This window comes from Raphanus sativus, chromosome 7 (assembly GCF_000801105.2).
Source record: "Raphanus sativus cultivar WK10039 chromosome 7, ASM80110v3, whole genome shotgun sequence".
NCBI classification, from domain to species: Eukaryota; Viridiplantae; Streptophyta; class Magnoliopsida; order Brassicales; family Brassicaceae; genus Raphanus; species Raphanus sativus.
In genome coordinates this window covers 14,818,350-14,836,094 of record NC_079517.1, presented here as the reverse complement: position 1 = coordinate 14,836,094, position 17,745 = coordinate 14,818,350, and the positions used below count along the sequence as shown (strand labels likewise).

Below are 17,745 nucleotides of genomic sequence, written 5' to 3'. Positions count from 1 at the left end.
AATTGGCCCCGTTAATTAATTATACACAACATCACCTAATACAAAATATATTTTGCTGTGATTGATTATTTTACATTCATCTTCAGTCTTCACTTGCCCATCCATTTCCTGCTCTAAAATATCGAAATAATGGGCTTTTACTCAAAGTTAGTGAGGCCCATAAGGCCATATGTGGTTGGTTTAGAGCCTAGATTGTACCCGGACCGTAAATAGGTCTGTCTTAACAGACAGAGATAAACCCTAACTCTCAAACAGAGCGGTTCTGTAACCAAAAGTACGACATTGCCGCCGTATTAACTCGGAATCTCTTCAGCCACCGTTCGATTGCTTCGTCTCCACCGGTAAATAGTTGCTTTCCTTCGCCTTATGTCTCTCGTCAAGCTTCGTGTTCCTTCTGTTTTTGAATCAGAGGTATTGCTTTTGTCATCATCAATCATAGATCTGTTTGTTTTTGTAGAGAGAAAAGAGAGTAGAGATAATAGTAGTAATGTCTGAAGAAGAAGCTAAGGTGATGGCTGTAGAAGAACCTAAGGTGATGGCTGTAGAAGAAGCTAATAAGGGTTTGGACTACATACCAGAGGTTATACTTAAGAAGAGAAAGAACAGGGATGAGCTTGCCTTTATCAGGAAGAAGCAACTTGAGTTAGGCAATTTCGGTAAGAAGAAGAAGAAAGTTGCTGATATCAAACGACCTGAAGACTTTGTGCTTGAGTTCAGGGCTAAGGTATACCTAGTCCATTTTTTATATGAACCATAAGACTTGTCTTGTAATGCAAACATTATTCATGTCTGGCTGAATCTTGTCTTGGACCTAAATTACAAGTTATACACACTTTTAGCCTTTGGTTTCAATTGGCACCTGCATCATTCTTTTGTAACCTTACTGTTACTTGTTGTGACAATTAGGAAATAGATCTTATCCGGATGAAGCAAAGGGTGAAGAGGCCAAGAGCATCTCCTCCACCAGTAAAATCAAACCTCGTTTTCATCATTCGCATACAAGGGTAAAATTGGTATATTCTCTTAATGGTTTTATATTTATCTAGCCTACTCACCGTCCCCTTCCTTTCCTTTTTTTTCTGGTGAGCAGCAAGAATGATATGCACCCAAAGACCAAGAAGGTCCTCAACAGTATGCAACTAAGGAGCACTTTCACTGGTGTATTTGCCAAAGCAACTGATGGTTTGTTTCAAAAGCTTCTCAAAGTGCAGCCTTACGTCACTTATGGGTATACTACATAAAGAACATTCCATTTTCCTTGAATGATTCTTTGATGAGTTCTGACTAATGTTTGTTACCACTCTTCTTGAAGGTACCCGAATGGTAAGAGCGTTAAGGATCTTATATTCAAAAAGGGATACACAATAATAGAAGGCAATCCTGTTCCTCTTACCGACAACAACATAATCGAACAGGTAATAAGTAGCTTCCTATTCAATGTATATAAAAGTGTATATTCACCCAGATACTGTTCTTAACCTTTTTAAACTTAAATGTTTACCGTAGGCTCTAGGAGAACATGGTATCTTTTGCATAGAAGACATTGTGAATGAGATAGCAAGAGTTGGTGATCATTTCAGAGAGGTCATGAGATTCTTGGGACCCTTGAAACTCAACAAGCCAGAGGCTGGTGTCTTGCACGGTAAGAAACAAGTTTTCAGCGATGGAGGAGATACTGGAAACCGTGAAGACAAGATCAATGATCTCATCATCAAAATGAATTAGAAGCAGCCAAGCAGAAGTCTATTTTACTATATTTTCCTTTAAAAAAAATCTGTATGAGGCTAAACGCAAACCACTTGAAAAAAACGCTATTGCAATTTGATTGTTTTAATTTACTTCATAATGATTTAGTTGGCTTCAGAGAGTATATTATTCACATGTGGTGCAAACAGAGTAACGAACGACATAGCCAGTGGGATCTCAAGCTTTGTCTTTTATCATCGCTCATCTTCTGAAGCTCTTCTTTGTATTGGAAAATTAAACTCTTCCCTGCATTACTCAATTTGGGAAACTTTTACGTCACTTGAACGTTCAATTTCTGTTCAGTTTACATTTTGTTTGGAAGTGTATTAGGAGACCTGAGGTTAATTGTTAGAAAGTGATTAAAAAATAGACATCAACATGTGGTTTTAGTTAGATTGCTTAGTTAGGAGAAACAAGAAAAATACTAATAGATCATAAGAACATTGATGCAAAGTTTCATCCTTCCTCTTTAACACCCTGACTAGGTGATACCCGCGCCTTACGCAGAGTGAATGAACTAAATAGAGATTAGAAATTTTAATCTATAGATATTAGAATGGTAAATGTTTTAATCATAAATATTACATGTTATATAATGAAAGATTAAAGGACATTGTGCATATTGTAGAAAGTAAGCTTCGATTTTTTTTAAACTTGTGTAATTGGTAAGGTGTAATTAAAGTAAATTTTGTGAAAGTAAATATATAAGAGTAATTTACAACTTGTTTAATTGGTTAGACTTTTGTTTAACTATTTAAAAAATTTGTTTAATATGTTTCTCAATTAAATCCCCGAATTTTCTGTGTGATTTTTAATTAGTTATGAGAATTTAAATAAATTTATAGTAACTTTTTTTTACATTAACCGAAATCAAAATACGTTATGATGATTGTGTATATCAGTTTTCTATTTTTCAATACTGTATAAACTACGGTCAAATTTAAATTTCCTTAATATGTATCTTTTTTTAGAATAATATTGTTTAAACTTGCATATGAAACTTAAATTTAATATTTAATCGAATTTGATTAAATTACTGTCATAACCTATCTTTTTGATTCATATACAAATTGATGAACAATAACATTATTAATCTATTAACATTTATCGAGATTTCTTAATCTCAAGGTCTTGTTGCTTAAGTTAAAAGATTTCAATTTATTATAAATTTTCATTTTAAAATTTATGTACTTCGTAATATCAATTCATAATATTAAGAATATTATCAAAAAAACGACCTATCAACACTTATATTTTGTTTGATGGTTAATTACATTGTTTCTTAAGTATTTTGGATTATTGGTTAGATATAATCTTAAAAACGTAAATAAATAGTAAATACATATATCAATTAGTTATGAATTTAATATTAAAATTAAAATAGAGAATCCAATTACTACTTCCAAAAAAAACAAAACATAGACATTATAATAATAAATGATGAAAAGTAGAACTTAAAAAGAAAAGTTTCACAGAAAAAAACAATCAATAACAACAACTGATGTGGAAAATATTTTCAAAACTCTCCGTTTGCAATCCTATAAAGAATAATAACAAAGAATATAAACTTATCAAATTACAAAGAATTATAAATGGGAAATAATTAAGTGAAATATATTATCTCTTTTTAAAAGCATCAATTTCTAGAACATCATTAGGCTTCAACAGAACTTTAGAAAACCGATCAATGTTAGTCAAGTTCTTGAATCGAACTTACCATGATAAAAAAATTTAGAAAAATATACAGATAATATTATCTCAAACGGTTTAAAAAAAATATAATACATTACCTTTTCCTCAATTAATTTGCCAAAACTGTAAAACACAAAGTACGCGTCAGATCTGTCGAATTCCATAAATCTTAGAAAACATGAGTAAGTATTTCATAAGGAACACACTTAATGACGATATTAATGTAAGTTTTGAAAAAAAATGAATTAAATCAGTAATCAATCGCATATTTTTTTTTAATTTTGAAAATTTATTAGGTTACTATCATGTATCACAATCAATCCTTATATTTTCATCTAAAATTGATAAGAATATAATAGACTATCATAATTGAAATATCGAAAATAATTGATTGATAAAAATTACTTGACTGTGAAGACTTGTCATAAAGTCGCTGTTGTTATTGTGATCATCTTCGGCCTCTGATTTAGGTTTCTACACCAGTCTAGCTTTAAAATAAGAAAGAATACAATATAGATTAAGCATAATTGAAATCTTATATATGATTGATTGACTCAAATTTCATGACTAATATTTGACTTGAAACCAAGATTTACTTCATTAAGTTTATTTTTGATTCACTCAAACATAATTGAAATCACGAAAAGTGGCTGACGATTATCAATGTTAATAATTTACGAATATTATTTTAGTTTTGAAATTGTTTTTGTAATCATGGTTCTGAAAACATTATACATTAACTTAACATTTTATAAAATAGTGTAGAACTCAAACTCCCAACGATTACAACACTCAAAATATTGTATATACAATAATATAAACACTAACTTTCACATTTCGGAAAATCGATCCAAAGTTTCCATTGTTTTAAAATATTTTTTAAAAGAAACAGAAAATACATCCACAACTAATTCATTTTGTTTTATTTTTCTTGAACTTCAATTTAGATTTATGTACCATTTTCAATTATTCCGTGGCTAACATGCTCGAGTATCCAATATTAGCTACAATAGTGATCTTTTCCTTATCTAGCAACTCATTAAATTTCATTATTTGTCTTTAGTGAATATGCATAAAATAAAACATATAATATATATTAAATGTAATAGCATGATATGTAATTACTCTAGTTTTTTTTTTTTTTTTGTCAACTGATGTAATTACTCTAGGTTAAAAAGGGTTTTTTCAAAAAAAACTGTGAGATAGATTGTGGTTGTGACACCTAAGAAATGACACACTTTTAAATCACACATGAGACAAAGGTTTATTTTTAAATAATAAGAAGGGGATTATTTACAAGACCACTGATGAAATCCTAACAAGTTCAAATCCAAGGGACATTCATTGGCAATTTATGGCACATACGTTCATGATACCTACCGTATAAGTATAACTCCATAAATTGACAAGATTGTGCCTTTCTTTTCTTTTTGCAGGAGAGTTATTTGAGAGTTAGTCTACTGGACCAATAGAAGGTCCATTAATTGACAAGATACAGGCCCAATACACCAGAGGCTTGTTATCATGAACGACGATATGCGCGTTGGGCCGGTTAGATAAATTGGTCGAACCATGAATCCAGTTTGGTTATCATCTCTGAATCCAATACTCAAATGTGCAAAGAGATCCTTTTTTTTTTTTCAGACTCTTCAGAGAAGACGATGAAATTGGCGTCGAGCTTGTTTCCTAATCAATGGCGTCTCTTAGCATCATCACCACAGCTTTATCTACAATCTTTCATCTTCTCCGCAGGTACTTCTTTAATCTCTGCCTTAAAAAATCCTTTCTTTTTCATCGTCCTCTTACCTCTCTCAAACTCTTGTCCAGCCTCCACTACAAAGTCTCCACCAACCTTGCGTCAAAGTCGGAATCTTCAGACAGGTGTTTCTCCAGTCGTCACTTCAAGCTACTTGCCCACTTCCTACATCACACAGAAGCAGATTGAAACCCCTACCTCCCCGGTAAAAAAAAGTTCCCACCTTTACATACAAAAGTCTCAACCTTTGGTTGGGTTACGTAAAGGTTTCGACTTTTAAACCAAAAAACGAATGTTGGGGTTTGCAGGAAAAGCAAGGGCCACCAGTGCAGGAGAGTTTGGGTGCTTTTCAAAAACTCCCCATGGTGATGCCATCTATTGATTTGTACTCTTCTGCTCTCAGGAAGTCCAGAAGAGTCCAACCAACTAAAGGTTTGTGATTCCTTTGTTCTCACATTTGACTCCTTTTCAAACTCTTTAACTGAGTCTTGGTCCATTCACTCAGGTATAGCTAATATAGCAAAAAGAGAAAGAAATAGAGGTGCTAAACAGCTTGATGCGTTCATGAAAGTAAGTTACTTTCCATCCTTTGGCTGAGATTCTGAAATGATTCTTGTCTTCTAACTGGTCTTTTTTTGAAAAAAGGAACTGGCTTTACCTTTAAAAGGATACATGGAGAGTTTTCCGAGGAGGAGACTCTTGCATCCTTATGAGCGCTCTCTTATTGAGTTGACTCTTGGTGATGGAAAGTACGAGGAGGTATCTCTATTCTATTATCCCATATGCCCCTCTTCTAAACTCAATTCACTCCCATTAATTACCCTGCAACTTATTCTAGCATTGCCTTATAGATTAAGTTGTTCTTTTAGGTGTTGGGAAAAGTTGATGCTCTGAGGAAGAAGGTGTTGTCTGTTGGAAAGGAACATGCTTCTCTCTGTGCTAAGGTCAAAGAGTACTCAATCCTAGTGTTATTGTATTTTTCATGTTTGCTCATATCATATAGGCTGTGATTCTTAAAGATCTTTTGCTTTGTTATATTTGTTTGTTTGCAGGCATTATCAAAGCGAGAAGCAGAGGATCGGTTGAACGAAGGTGTGGAGAAGCTTGAATTGGTTTTCCAGCAAGAAGGAAGAGCTGTTGATGATTTGTTAAGCATAGCAAAGGTTCCTTGCTTGTGGTTTGATCCTTTTTGACTTAAAATCATCAGAACTGTATTGAATAGAGTTAAACCATCTTGCAGGTTTTGAGGGCTATGCCAGTTGTTGACTTGGAAATGCCAACCCTTTGCCTTGTCGGAGCCCCAAACGTTGGAAAATCATCATTGGTCCGCATTCTTTCAACAGGGAAGCCTGAGGTCTTGCCTTATGTCCCAATCTTTTCATATTAGTTTTGATAATAACTTACATTCCCTTATATGATGTTCTTTTTTGGGTTTTGTTAGATTTGCAATTATCCTTTCACCACCAGAGGGATTCTGATGGGCCATGTCATTTTGAACTACCAACGATTTCAGGTTACGTTACTTGCTTGGTTTCGTCTTACAACATTCCTCATGTTTTGGATTGTTAATTAGCTATTATGTATTGCAGGTGACAGACACCCCTGGGCTTCTCAGGAGATGTGATGGTAAAGTCTACTAGTTATAACATTACTCTCTAGTGTATGTATTATTGTATGATGATTGATTGTTGTTTTGTTTGGGCCATGATAGAGGATAGGAATAATCTAGAGAAGCTAACTCTTGCTGTACTCACTCATCTTCCAACCGCGGTTCTATATGTTCATGATCTAACTGGAGAGTGCGGGACTTCACCTTCTGATCAGGTAAGTGTATAACATGTGCATCGTCATCGTTAGCAATTGTGTTTGGTTAATACTTTGCTGATTCAGCTAATGTATTTGTTTTGAGGGGAATTGCAGTATAGAATATATAAAGAAATAAAAGAAAGGTTTAAGGATTACCTGTGGATTGATGTTGTTTCCAAATGTGATCTGCTTGGCGGAGGCTCTCCAGTGATTTATGCCAAAGAAGATATAAGTAATGATGAAGCAGAAATCATCAAGTACAGGGAAACAGGGCCTGATGAATCATTTCATGTCTCAGTGAAAACAGAACAAGGTCTCAGTGAGGTATGTAAAAACCTTACCATAAATCTTTTATATGGGCACACAAAAAGAAAGAAAGAAAGAAAGAAAGAGAGAGAGAGTATGTTTTGAGTGGTCTGTTTATGTACATGGCTTGCAGTTAAAGAGGAGAGTAAAGGAAGTACTGAGTAATGAGATGGAGAAGATCAAAAGTGGAGTGAGAGTTGATCCAAGTGTTGCTAGTTCTTTAGATTAGATAGAGGTATTGCCTTTTTTACTTAAATCCTCTTTGTTACTTGTGATGATGTATCTTCTGGAAAAGCATCAATTGTTATTTTATTAATAATAAAATTAAAAAGGTTATACATTATATCATAATATTTGTACTTCTGTTTGCAGATTTTATCTTCCGGTTCTAGGATTAGCCTTTGCATGTTTTTTTTATGGATCCTTCGGTTGAAGGGACTAATTCCGGAAGTCGCTTTGGTTCTTGTTTTTCTTTGCTGGTGATGCTTAGTGTTCTTTTCACTGGAGAGTAATTTCTTCACTACTTTGATAATTTCTGTTCCTAGTGAAGTTTTTCTTTGTTACTTAGTTTTGAGAACTAAGTTCAAATATTACTGATTGGTGCTTTTGGATCAGAATAAGTAGAATTCTCCAAATATATGTATATAAGAAGCCCCGTTTCAAAAAGGTTTGTTATATAATCTGTCGAACAAAGATCAAAACAAAATGAACTTTCAGTTACAAAAGTCAAATAAAAACAAAAAAGATCTCTAAATAAACCTATAAATTTTCAAATAAACCTATAATACTAGTTACTAAAAGACAAAAAAATAATTTTCACACATATTAAATTAAAAAAACTGATTGAAATACATTTATGTTTTTATTAATATCATCAGTTTAACCAATAACATTTTAGAGTAAATAAATTTATTTATAAGATTTATGCATTTTACAATTAATATTAAACTGAAAATCAGTACAAATTGCATTGAAATTATAATAAAACAATTCAGAAGAAATATTTTTTTTTTCTTCGCCGATGACTAGACCTATTAAAGCGTACAGCTTCACACTCTCGGGACTAAGAAAAACGTATTTAATATAATTCGAATTAATAATATACTAATATAGTATTAATGTCCAAAACAGATATTAATTAAATCAGACACCAATCGTAATCGAGTGACCCACGTTATATATATTACGTGCGACTCCTCAGCTACCTAATTGCTCTTCTCCTCGTGTCACTCTCATCACATTTCTCTCTCTCTCTCTCGCTCTCTCCTCGCCGCGATCCTCGTAAGTCTTTAGGGTTTCCTCTCGATCCTTCTTTTTTTTTCTTCGCTTTTTTTTCTTACAGTTAGTTCATCTCTCTCATTAGCTGCATTGCGCTTTTCTAGGGTTTGATTCTCTAAAAAACAAAATTCCTGAAAATCTTGTTAAAGTTTTCTCCTTTAGATAAGTTTATCTTCAAAAATCAAGAGCTTTGTGTGCTTATTATGTAAGCTCTGTGTTACAGGTTACTAAGGATGGCTAACAGTTCTGAGTCAGAGGCCAGCGAGTCAGAGGTGAGCGAGTCAGAGATCGCTGACTACTCGGAGAAGCCATACAAGCAAATGAGGGACGGGGTGTTGAAGGTTAAGCTAAAGGCAGACACTTTCAAGTGCCCTTTCTGCTCCGGTAAGAAGAAGCAGCACTACAAGTACAAGGAGCTCCTTGCTCATTCCTCCGGCGTTGCCAGAGGATCCGCCACTAGAAACTGCAAGCAGAAAGCTAACCACTTGGCCCTGTCAAAGTACCTCCAGAACGAGCTCGCTGGCAATGCCGAGCCCCCGCGCCTTCAGCTCACCGTGTACTCGGCGGACAAGCAGAACCAAGCTTCTGTCAGTGACGTGTATGTCTGGCCTTGGATGGGGATCGTCATCAGCCCGTTGAGGGGAAACGATGATGATAAGAGTTTGGTTCTTGATTCGGCGTATTGGTTGAAGAGGCTCGCGAGGTTTAAGCCTCTTGAGGTGAAGACGCTTTGGGTTGAGGAGGATGAGGCTGTTGCTGTGATCTCTAAGTTCAGCGGTGGTATGGACGGGTTCAAGAGAGCCACGGAGCTTGAGAAGGAGTATGGCGTTAAGCGGTGCGGCAAGAAGGACTGGAGTTATAAAACAGGAGACTGGAGGTTGAAGACTTATGGCTGGTGCGCACGTGCGGATGATTACAACTCTCAAGGGTCGGTAGCTGAGTACCTGTCAACGGTGGGGAGATTGAGAAGCTTCTCTGATATCTCTAAGGAGGAAATGCAGAACAGGAGTATTGTTGTGGACGATCTAGCTGATAAAATTGCGGAGAAGAATGAGGTTCTGAACCAGGTCCAGTACAAGTACAAGGAGGAGGCCATCTCTCTGCGGAGGGTTCTCATGGAAAAGGACAATCTGGACAAAACTTACAAAGAAGGTTTTTTTTTCTACTGAAAGTTTGATTTTGATTGTTTTTATGTTTCCAACCTCATAGGTTTGTTGTGACTCTTGTTTTATATCAAGAAACAAAAAGGATGCAGGAGTATTCGCAGCGCAACGTCTACAGGATCTTACAAGAAAAGGAGATGCTGAGCAAGAAACTGGAGTATAAGATGAAGGATCTGGAGACTTGGTCCAAAGAATTGGACAAGAAGCAAGCATTAACTGAACTGGAGAGACAAAATCTTGAGGAAGAGAAGAAGAAGGTAACAATAGTATATACTTATGCGTTGTTTACGAGGGTTAATGATTGTCTTTTTGTTTTGTCTTGTTGTTATAGAACAATGCCGCGAACTCCTCTCTCCAGTTAGCTTCACTGGAGCAGAAAAGGACGGATGATCGTGTACTGAGACTTGTGGAAGAACACAAGGTATGTATTCAGTAAATGGCTCAAACTAGATCGATCTGTTTTGTGTTTAAAGAGATTTCTCTTTTCTGAATTCAGAGGAAAAAAGATGAGGCATTGAACGAGATCCGTCTGCTTGAGGAGAAGTTAAACAACAAGCAGAAACTTCAAATGGAGATTCAAGAGCTGAAAGGAAAGCTGCAAGTCATGAAGCATGGGGAAGATGAAGATGATGAGGACGTTAAGAAGAAAATGAAAAAGATGAACGAGGAGCTAGAGGAGAAGTGCTCTGAGCTGCAAGATCTAGAGGATACTAACTCTGCCCTCATGATAAAAGAAAGGCAAAGCAATGATGAGATACAAGAAGCACGTCAAGAATTGATTTCGGTAATGCATGCTTCCATGTTCTTGGTTGAGAAATCTGTATGCTGAAGAATAGACTCTATCATTATATGTAGTTCAGAATCTGTGAATAGTTGGAACAGCCATTGTGAGATCTGAGCTATGAGTGATTAAGTGTTTGCTTGTGAATCTGGATTTTTTTTTTTGCAGGGATTGATAGGAATGTTGAATGATCGAACCAACATCAGAATAAAGCGGTTGGGAGAGCTTGATGAAAAGCCATTCCTGAAAGCATGCAAGGAAAGATTCAAAGGCGAAGAAGCTGGGGTGCAGTACGCCATGCTTTGCTCAAAGTGGCAGGAAAACCTCAAGGATTCAAATTGGCATCCATTCAAACGCGTGGGGACTGAAGACAAAATGAAGGTTAGTTATGTGTCTTCATGCTCCATCGAGATTCCCTTCACACTGTCTCAGTTTCTCTATGTCCCATTTTATGAATCTTCATCTTCCACTGGTGCAGGAAGTGGTGGATGAAGAAGACGAGCAGCTTAAGAAGCTGAGAGAAGAGTGGGGTGAAGAAGTGTTGGAGGCAGTTAAGACAGCACTGGAGGAGCTGAATGAGCATAACCCAAGCGGGGGGTACTCAGTCCCAGCACTGTGGAATTTTAAAGAGAAAAGAAAAGCTACACTCAAAGAAGTGGTCGAATACATGACGCTGCATATCAAGAATCTCAAGAATCTCAAACGCAAAAGAAAGGGATAGGTAACTCAAATCTTTTGAATATTAAGATTAACATATGTTTGCTTATGTCATAACTTGGCTAATGAAAGTCGCTAGTAGCATTCATTGCAGTGCATCAGTGAGTAAAGAATAATAAATGTAATCAAGTGTGTCGTGTTCTTGTGGTGCAGGAAGGAAGCAGAGACGATGGATGAAGAATGAAAACGTGGTCTTTTTATTAGGAAATTGATAATTTAAGCACCTACGTTGTTTTACAATGTTTCCAAATTCCAACGATCAATAATGTTCTTACAATTGACGGTGACTTTTGTGAGTGTTTTAGACTACAGTTTATAAAAGTTGTAGCAGTTAAATTTATTTATCTCCTGCAAATAGTATAGCTAATTTATTAGTTATAGTGACTTTTTACATTGTAGAAAATTGTTTTGTTTTCTCTTCTGAAGTCAATAGCGATGAACAAAAACTAAATTTAGTTTTAAGAGCCATCCACTACTTTTCTCTTTTCAAATCAAAAACTAAGTTTTAATCCGCACATAACAAGAATTTTCAGTTCAATATATTAATCATTTAAACTTGTATAAAAATAATTATCAAAAATATTGTTTGAATTTATTTTTAACAAATCTATTTTACAAATAGTCTGTTTAAGAAGAATATACTTTAGCCGCACAACTATTGTATAATTAATATGCTATACAAATTTGGCTAAGTTTTCTGTTTTACCAAAATATTTTTAATAGATAATAGTGGAATCTTTGTAAATCATATAAATGCAAAGTTTATTTTATATAAAATTCTAAATGGTTGGTTAAATTAAAAATCATTGTATAAAAGTAATTTGAAGGTCTATTTTAGTTAAACTGTTAAAAAGGTTTTATAGTTCCAAAATAGTCGATAAAAACTCTATTTTAACAAATTAGATGAAAATACAACGTCATTTATTTTTTTGAACTATGGAATGTTTTGGGAATGTTTATAAATATATATAGATGATTAACATGTGAGTATAATTGTTTTTTTCTGTTTAGTCTATCTAAAATATAAATAAACAAATAATAATTTTATGTTAAATATACGAAAATAAATTAAGTAATAGTTAAAAATCAAAATTATATTAAAATTTTAAAATAATAGATATCTAATATTTAAATATTAAGTATATTAACTCAAAATAAATATATAAATTACAATTTTTTAAAATGTTTTCTTCGCGTTTCCAAAAAACAGAATCATAAGTTTCTAAAATGGAAATGAAAGTTTCCATTAAATTTCCAAAATGAGATATTTTTAAGAACTTTCCATGAGTTTTTAAGAAGTTTTGATTCCGAAATGTTTTTGAAACTTGAACACACTTTTATCTGAAATGAGATTTTTGTCTATAGTTATAGTTAGACCGTTATAATCTTTTTTATAATTCGAAAACAGTCGATTTTATCATAAGACATTAGATGTAAAAAAGCAAAGAAACAATTATGGAAACAAATGGATAGATTCAAAACAGAATCTCAGATGTTGATTGAAAACGAAAGAAACCAAAAATTTACACAAATTAAATGGAATATGAGTTTAGTGGGTGGTGGTATATATACATACAAGTTGGTTTTGCATGTTTTAGGACACACACCGCTTAACGCCACCATTCGAAAGCTCTCCCCTTTCACTCCTCTGACCCCTCCAGAGGATTAGAAGCGTTGCGTCTCTAGGGTTTATCTAGGGTTCGTTCTTCTTCTCTATACGAGAAGAAGAAGAAGAACAACAAATGGCTACCGTTGTTGGATTAACCGATCTTGCGACATCACTCATCGATGCTGGAAACAGACTTCTTAAGCCTCCTTCTTCAACCGACCAGCTTCTTGCTCTTCTCGATGTACGTCTTCTCCTCTTTGATTCTCTCAAATCAAAATCGTGTCTTTCTTCCTGTTTTAGGTTGTGTTCTTCGAAATGCGATTAGGGTTTCTCTTTCTTGGCGATAAGGGAACCTCGGATGTTGATTTTTATCTCATTGTTTGTTCAAATCTCGGTCCTTTTTGGTTTAAAGGCGAAACCTTTTTTGCATTTGAAACTCTAATTTCATGCGTAGGAAACTGAGTCACTGCTTAGAGATGTGGGGCAAGACCAACCCTTGTCGATGCAACACGCTCTGACTCCTTCCAAGAACGCTCTGGTGCAGAGAGAACTCTTGGCCCATCCTGATTCCGATGTTAGGGTTTCGCTCGCGTCCTGCTTAACCCAAATCGTGAGGGTAGCTGCTCCTCAAGCTCCTTACGGTGATGATCAAATGAAGGTAAACAACAACAACAACAACGCTCTCTTCTTATCTCTTTCTCTCTGTGATGCTCTGTTTGAAACCTGCTTCTTTGGTGTTACTACTTACAGGAGATCTTCAGGTTGACTGTAGAAGCTTTTGAGAAGTTAGCTGATGATGCATCCTTCTCCTCTCGCAGCTATGGGAAAGCCGAGTTTGTTCTTGATGCTATGTCAAGGCTCAATTCTTGCTTGGTCATGTTGGACTTGGAGTGCCATGACCTCGTTCTACAAATGTTCCGCATCTTCTTGAGAATCATAAGGTTAGAGATATACAAAACCTAACTCTCACACTATCTCTGACAAACTCTTTATCCTGATCATATACTGAATTGGCTTTTTTGTTTATTAGATCTGATCATCCCTCGGTGGTGCCTTCATCGATGGAAATGATAATGATTACAGTAATAGATGAAACCGATGAAGTATCCACTGATCTGCTTGATACTCTATTAACTAGTGTCAAAAAGGAAAAGCAGGTAAGGCTTTTTTTTTCCTGTTGCAAGCTTAGTTCTCAGCTAGATTCAGTCAACTAACTTGTGATTTGATTTTGTATGTTTTATTAGAATGTTTCACCAATGTCTTGGAGTCTTGCGGAGAAGGTTCTTACTAGATGCGCTCGTACACTTCAACCATACATCATCAAAGCTTTCAAGTCTACAGGGACCAGCTTGGATTTGTATTCTCCAGTTGTTTCCTCTATATGCCAGACTGTTTTTGAAGCTCCTAAAGTCCACAATGCAGTTAATAACACCAAGGAAAATGAGGTATCTTTAAAGTTCACTGTACAGTTTCAGTATCTTTTGACATTGTCATCTAACCAATTAGCTGTGGTGTAGGATAAAGTGGGTGGTTCCAAGAGACCTCCGAGAGAAGGAACAATACGAATCAGTTCGAATGACAGAGTAAGAAAGGGAAACAACAGTTGGAGTTTGTCGAAACATAGTCTGAAGCAAGAAGTGAAGTCTGAAGGTATAGATGATGGAGAAACAGATTTAAGGATTACAGGGAAGAGAGGAAGGAAACCCAATTCTTTGATGAATCCTGAGGAAGGTTATGACGTTTCTTGGCTTTCAGGGAAAAAGCCTAGAAGAGCATCATCGTTATCACTTGGAAAGGTGGCTGCCAAGAAAACACCTCCGTCTCTGACTGGTTCAGTTAAACGAAGCCGGGTTAGTATTGGTGAGAGTGATCATGATTCAGATGAAGAAGCAGATCAGGAGAGAGATGAAGTATCAGAAGAAGAAGATGACAGTAAGATTAAAAATTCAAGCAAGAAGAAGAAGAAGGTTGTGAGCTCCAGCGGAAAAGGATCATCAGCTCGCACATATACTAAGAAGAAGGTTTCTGTCGCCTTCTGTCCCCCATTTATTAGCCTTTTGATTTCAACATATCTGTTACCAAAGAAGGATTGATAAATGTATTATCTTCTTTTCAGAATAAGTCTTACACAGATGACTTTGCCGAGAGTTTGGTCGGTCAGAGAGTTAATATCTGGTGGCCGCTTGACAAGACGTAAGTGTATATGAAAGTGGAAGATTCCTTGTTTCTTTAGTGTACATTTAATCATTGCTTTTTTCACTGTGCAGTTTTTATGAAGGCGTGATAAAGTCTTATTGTAGTAGTAAGAAGATGCATCTGGTGAGAAAACATCTCTGTTCCTCATATCAGAATCATGTGTGTTTGCTTTGTTGATTTATATGGAATGTTTGATCCCCCCAGATATTATATACTGATGGAGAGAAAGAACAGCTTAATCTCATTAAAGAACGCTGGGAGTTGCTCGAGGATCTCACTTCTGACAGTGAGGTACTACTGAGTTTCTATTTCTTCTTCCGCAAGAAAGTGTAATCACTATGCTTAATGATTGATTCCTTTGTTGATCTGCAGGATATGAAGAAAGATTCCGGCCAAGCAAGAGAAGGAGAGAATCTCAAATCGTTGAATGCTGAAACTGACAGAAGAGAAGAGCAGGAAGATGTGAACAGTCAGAGCGAGGATGAATATTATAATGGTGAGAAGCAAGAACAGTCCGGAAACAAAAGTAAAGAGAAGCTGAAAGTGGCTGATGTAGAAGGCGAAGCTAAGGAAGAAGAGAAAGAAGATGCAAAGTCAGAGACTGAGAGTGAAAGAGAAGGCTCAGAGTCAGGAGAAGAGCCGGAGTGGAGAGAAACAGAGGACGAAGCAGAAGAGGTTGATGATGGTAAAGTGAGAAGCAAAAAGCTTGCCTGAGAATGAGAAAAAAATACGCTAATGAAGATAGAGTCTTGAATTGGAGGAGTTTATACTTAGGGAATTTTTGAACAAAAACTATTTTTTTAGATAGATTCGTTCTGCTCTGACTCTATTTTTCTTTTCTCTGTTATTGAACTAGTTTTGAGATATGATGTCACCTGGTTTGTGTCATGACTTGTGTCTAGAGAGTTTGTGAGATTTGTATCTTGGATTCTGTTCATACCTACATAAATCTAAAGAAATATGTATTAGTTTGATCAATTTACTTCTTTATTTTTACGTCTTGAATCATCTATATAATTATTTGTAGCTAATATGCCACTCATGTATGCTAGTGCCAGTGGAATCAGTGATCTAATTATTTATGCGATGTTATTGTAACGTTATTCCTTACATAACGTAAGAGAACATGATTAAGCAAGAAAAGAAGAAAGACAAACCAATTCTTAATTAGATGGTGTACAACCCCAAGGGAATGGAGTTGGTTCAGGACCAAGTTTCATTGGAAACCTAAGTTTTATGATGATTGAAATACTACTACTCAATCAACATCAGACGTAAACAAACAAAAAAAAAACATCAGACGTAAACAGCCATGCAACTGCATATCGATAATGTCTTGTTTTTTGGGAGTGTCTCCACAGTTTGTGAGTTTCTCCGGAAGACAAGATAAGCTATGGAGGCTAAGTAGATAGCAATGCTTGAGAACCCAAGAATTCTACAGAAGACAAAAAGGCAAGCTTCATATGAATGTGACTATGCTAATTATTGCCATACTTGGTTTACTTTCTTATATAGTAATCGGAACAGCTTTTGCTCTGAACATGCTTTTTAGCATACCGATATGGATTGGTGTTCTTCTTACAGGCCTAAGTACACTGATGCTTCTCGCACTTCAACAATACGGGGTATTCATTTTTTGATCATTTTCATGTCACGGTGCTATGTATAGACAAGTCTTATGATGTTTGTCATTCACAGGTAAGAAAGCTGGAGTTCTTGGTTGCATTTCTTGTGTTCACAATAGCTATATGCTTCGTCATTGAGCTACACTACTCAAAGCCAGACGCAGGAGAAGTCCTACATGGTCTCTTTGTTCCACAACTCAAAGGAAATGGTGCAACTGGTCTTGCAATCTCTTTGCTTGGAGCTATGGTTATGCCGTAAGCTCACCGTTTTTTCAACAATATTCATATGAGATTGTTTCTCTTTAACAAAATTTTATGCGATCATTTCTCAAGTTCACTACTGCAAAACCAAGATGGGTTCACACGTAAACCCTATGGCGGTAGGTAACAATCAAAAACATTTTCATTAAAAACAAAGAAAAAGTTATATATCTTAACATCATATATTTCTTTTCTTTTTCCAACAGATTTCAGCTTTGACATGGTTGATTGGTGGTTTAATTGTGGGGATTAACATATACTATATAGCAAGCCGTTTCATTAAACTGCTTATTCATAGTCACATGAAGCTTGTCCTTGTCATTTTCTGTGGAATTCTTGGGTCCTCAGGCATTTCGTCTGCTTAGCATCCATAGCGTATCTCGTCTTCCGGAAAAACAGAGAAGCTAGTCCTCTCCCTGCATCAAATTGTTCACAAACTGTGGCGACACTTCCAAGACAGGACATTGTCGATATGCAGACTCACTAAGTCCACAAAGATCTTTCTATATTGCTAGTATACATGTTCTTAGAACTTATATGAATTGTTTTTTTTTCTTAGTAAGTTTTGTTTAGCCAAGGGACAATGTTTGAATAACACCAGATACTAAAATCATTTCTTCCACAATCATATTATACATACATTTGAGTGAATTACCAGAAGGCAAAGCCCCGATTCACCAAACTCCAAACTGCAATATGTAATATTAGTTTCGTCAAAGCAGGAGTGTCTTGAGGAATTCTGACATTGTGGTCATTATCTTTTTCAGTTGAGGTAATGACCTCTAAAGCATTCCCTTTGTTTTTTTTTT

At 35.5% G+C, this 17,745-nt stretch overlaps 4 protein-coding genes across 7 annotated transcripts; all 4 read left to right on the top strand.

Annotated features, from left to right (window-relative positions):
• Window positions 1-210: 210 nt before the first annotated feature.
• On the top strand, window positions 211-1,863 carry LOC108814678 (60S ribosomal protein L7-1). The gene is made up of 6 exons (XM_018587294.2): window positions 211-341; window positions 458-724; window positions 907-1,004; window positions 1,091-1,228; window positions 1,313-1,415; window positions 1,507-1,863. Exons 2-6 carry the CDS (start codon window positions 488-490, stop codon window positions 1,723-1,725), a joined length of 795 nt encoding a protein of 264 aa, XP_018442796.2. The 5' UTR covers window positions 211-341; window positions 458-487; the 3' UTR covers window positions 1,726-1,863.
• Window positions 1,864-5,027: 3,164 nt separating this feature from the next.
• Window positions 5,028-7,649, top strand: LOC108814767 (uncharacterized). 2 transcript variants are annotated; one of them, XM_018587392.2, is made up of 13 exons: window positions 5,028-5,190; window positions 5,266-5,399; window positions 5,503-5,626; window positions 5,700-5,764; window positions 5,840-5,953; window positions 6,064-6,138; window positions 6,247-6,357; window positions 6,435-6,548; window positions 6,636-6,707; window positions 6,784-6,820; window positions 6,906-7,018; window positions 7,115-7,324; window positions 7,440-7,649. In XM_018587392.2, the coding sequence occupies exons 1-13, from the start codon at window positions 5,052-5,054 to the stop codon at window positions 7,533-7,535; spliced, it is 1,404 nt and encodes a 467-aa protein (XP_018442894.1). In that variant the 5' UTR covers window positions 5,028-5,051; the 3' UTR covers window positions 7,536-7,649. The 2 variants fall into 2 exon arrangements, with proteins under 2 accessions (XP_018442894.1, XP_018442895.1); XM_018587393.2 differs by having other exon boundaries at window positions 5,041-5,190; window positions 5,291-5,399.
• Window positions 7,650-8,445: 796 nt separating this feature from the next.
• On the top strand, window positions 8,446-11,585 carry LOC108818178 (factor of DNA methylation 5). Of its 2 annotated transcripts, none has more exons than XM_018591071.2 (8): window positions 8,446-8,587; window positions 8,808-9,736; window positions 9,823-10,004; window positions 10,079-10,168; window positions 10,244-10,531; window positions 10,697-10,909; window positions 11,007-11,249; window positions 11,399-11,585. In XM_018591071.2, exons 2-7 carry the CDS (start codon window positions 8,818-8,820, stop codon window positions 11,247-11,249), a joined length of 1,935 nt encoding a protein of 644 aa, XP_018446573.1. In that variant the 5' UTR covers window positions 8,446-8,587; window positions 8,808-8,817; the 3' UTR covers window positions 11,399-11,585. The 2 variants fall into 2 exon arrangements, with proteins under 2 accessions (XP_018446573.1, XP_056847011.1); XM_056991031.1 differs by lacking the exon at window positions 8,446-8,587 and adding an exon at window positions 8,672-8,689.
• Window positions 11,586-12,831: 1,246 nt separating this feature from the next.
• On the top strand, window positions 12,832-15,916 carry LOC108816345 (sister chromatid cohesion protein PDS5 homolog D). Of its 2 annotated transcripts, XM_018588919.2 has the most exons (11): window positions 12,832-13,095; window positions 13,309-13,512; window positions 13,605-13,795; window positions 13,885-14,011; window positions 14,099-14,299; window positions 14,372-14,504; window positions 14,610-14,875; window positions 14,971-15,047; window positions 15,122-15,173; window positions 15,255-15,341; window positions 15,423-15,916. In XM_018588919.2, exons 1-11 carry the CDS (start codon window positions 12,988-12,990, stop codon window positions 15,762-15,764), a joined length of 1,788 nt encoding a protein of 595 aa, XP_018444421.1. In that variant the 5' UTR covers window positions 12,832-12,987; the 3' UTR covers window positions 15,765-15,916. The 2 variants fall into 2 exon arrangements, with proteins under 2 accessions (XP_018444421.1, XP_056846153.1); XM_056990173.1 differs by having other exon boundaries at window positions 14,372-14,875.
• Window positions 15,917-17,745: the final 1,829 nt, after the last annotated feature.

Excerpts from the sequence above, each read along its gene's own strand:
- LOC108814678 (XM_018587294.2), top strand. The coding sequence starts at position 488 with ATGTCTGAAGAAGAAGCTAAGGTGATGGCTGTAGAAGAACCTAAGGTG. Across the intron at positions 1,005-1,090 it reads TTCATCATTCGCATACAAGG|CAAGAATGATATGCACCCAA; the intron begins GTAAAATTGGTA and ends TCTGGTGAGCAG. Across the intron at positions 1,416-1,506 it reads ACAACAACATAATCGAACAG|GCTCTAGGAGAACATGGTAT; the intron begins GTAATAAGTAGC and ends TGTTTACCGTAG.
- LOC108814767 (XM_018587392.2), top strand. The coding sequence starts at position 5,052 with ATGTGCAAAGAGATCCTTTTTTTTTTTTCAGACTCTTCAGAGAAGACG. Across the intron at positions 5,954-6,063 it reads GTGATGGAAAGTACGAGGAG|GTGTTGGGAAAAGTTGATGC; the intron begins GTATCTCTATTC and ends TTGTTCTTTTAG. Across the intron at positions 6,549-6,635 it reads TTTCAACAGGGAAGCCTGAG|ATTTGCAATTATCCTTTCAC; the intron begins GTCTTGCCTTAT and ends GGGTTTTGTTAG.
- LOC108818178 (XM_018591071.2), top strand. The coding sequence starts at position 8,818 with ATGGCTAACAGTTCTGAGTCAGAGGCCAGCGAGTCAGAGGTGAGCGAG. Across the intron at positions 10,169-10,243 it reads GACTTGTGGAAGAACACAAG|AGGAAAAAAGATGAGGCATT; the intron begins GTATGTATTCAG and ends TTCTGAATTCAG. Across the intron at positions 10,910-11,006 it reads GGACTGAAGACAAAATGAAG|GAAGTGGTGGATGAAGAAGA; the intron begins GTTAGTTATGTG and ends CCACTGGTGCAG.
- LOC108816345 (XM_056990173.1), top strand. The coding sequence starts at position 12,988 with ATGGCTACCGTTGTTGGATTAACCGATCTTGCGACATCACTCATCGAT. Across the intron at positions 13,096-13,308 it reads AGCTTCTTGCTCTTCTCGAT|GAAACTGAGTCACTGCTTAG; the intron begins GTACGTCTTCTC and ends TTTCATGCGTAG. Across the intron at positions 15,174-15,254 it reads GTAGTAAGAAGATGCATCTG|ATATTATATACTGATGGAGA; the intron begins GTGAGAAAACAT and ends TGATCCCCCCAG.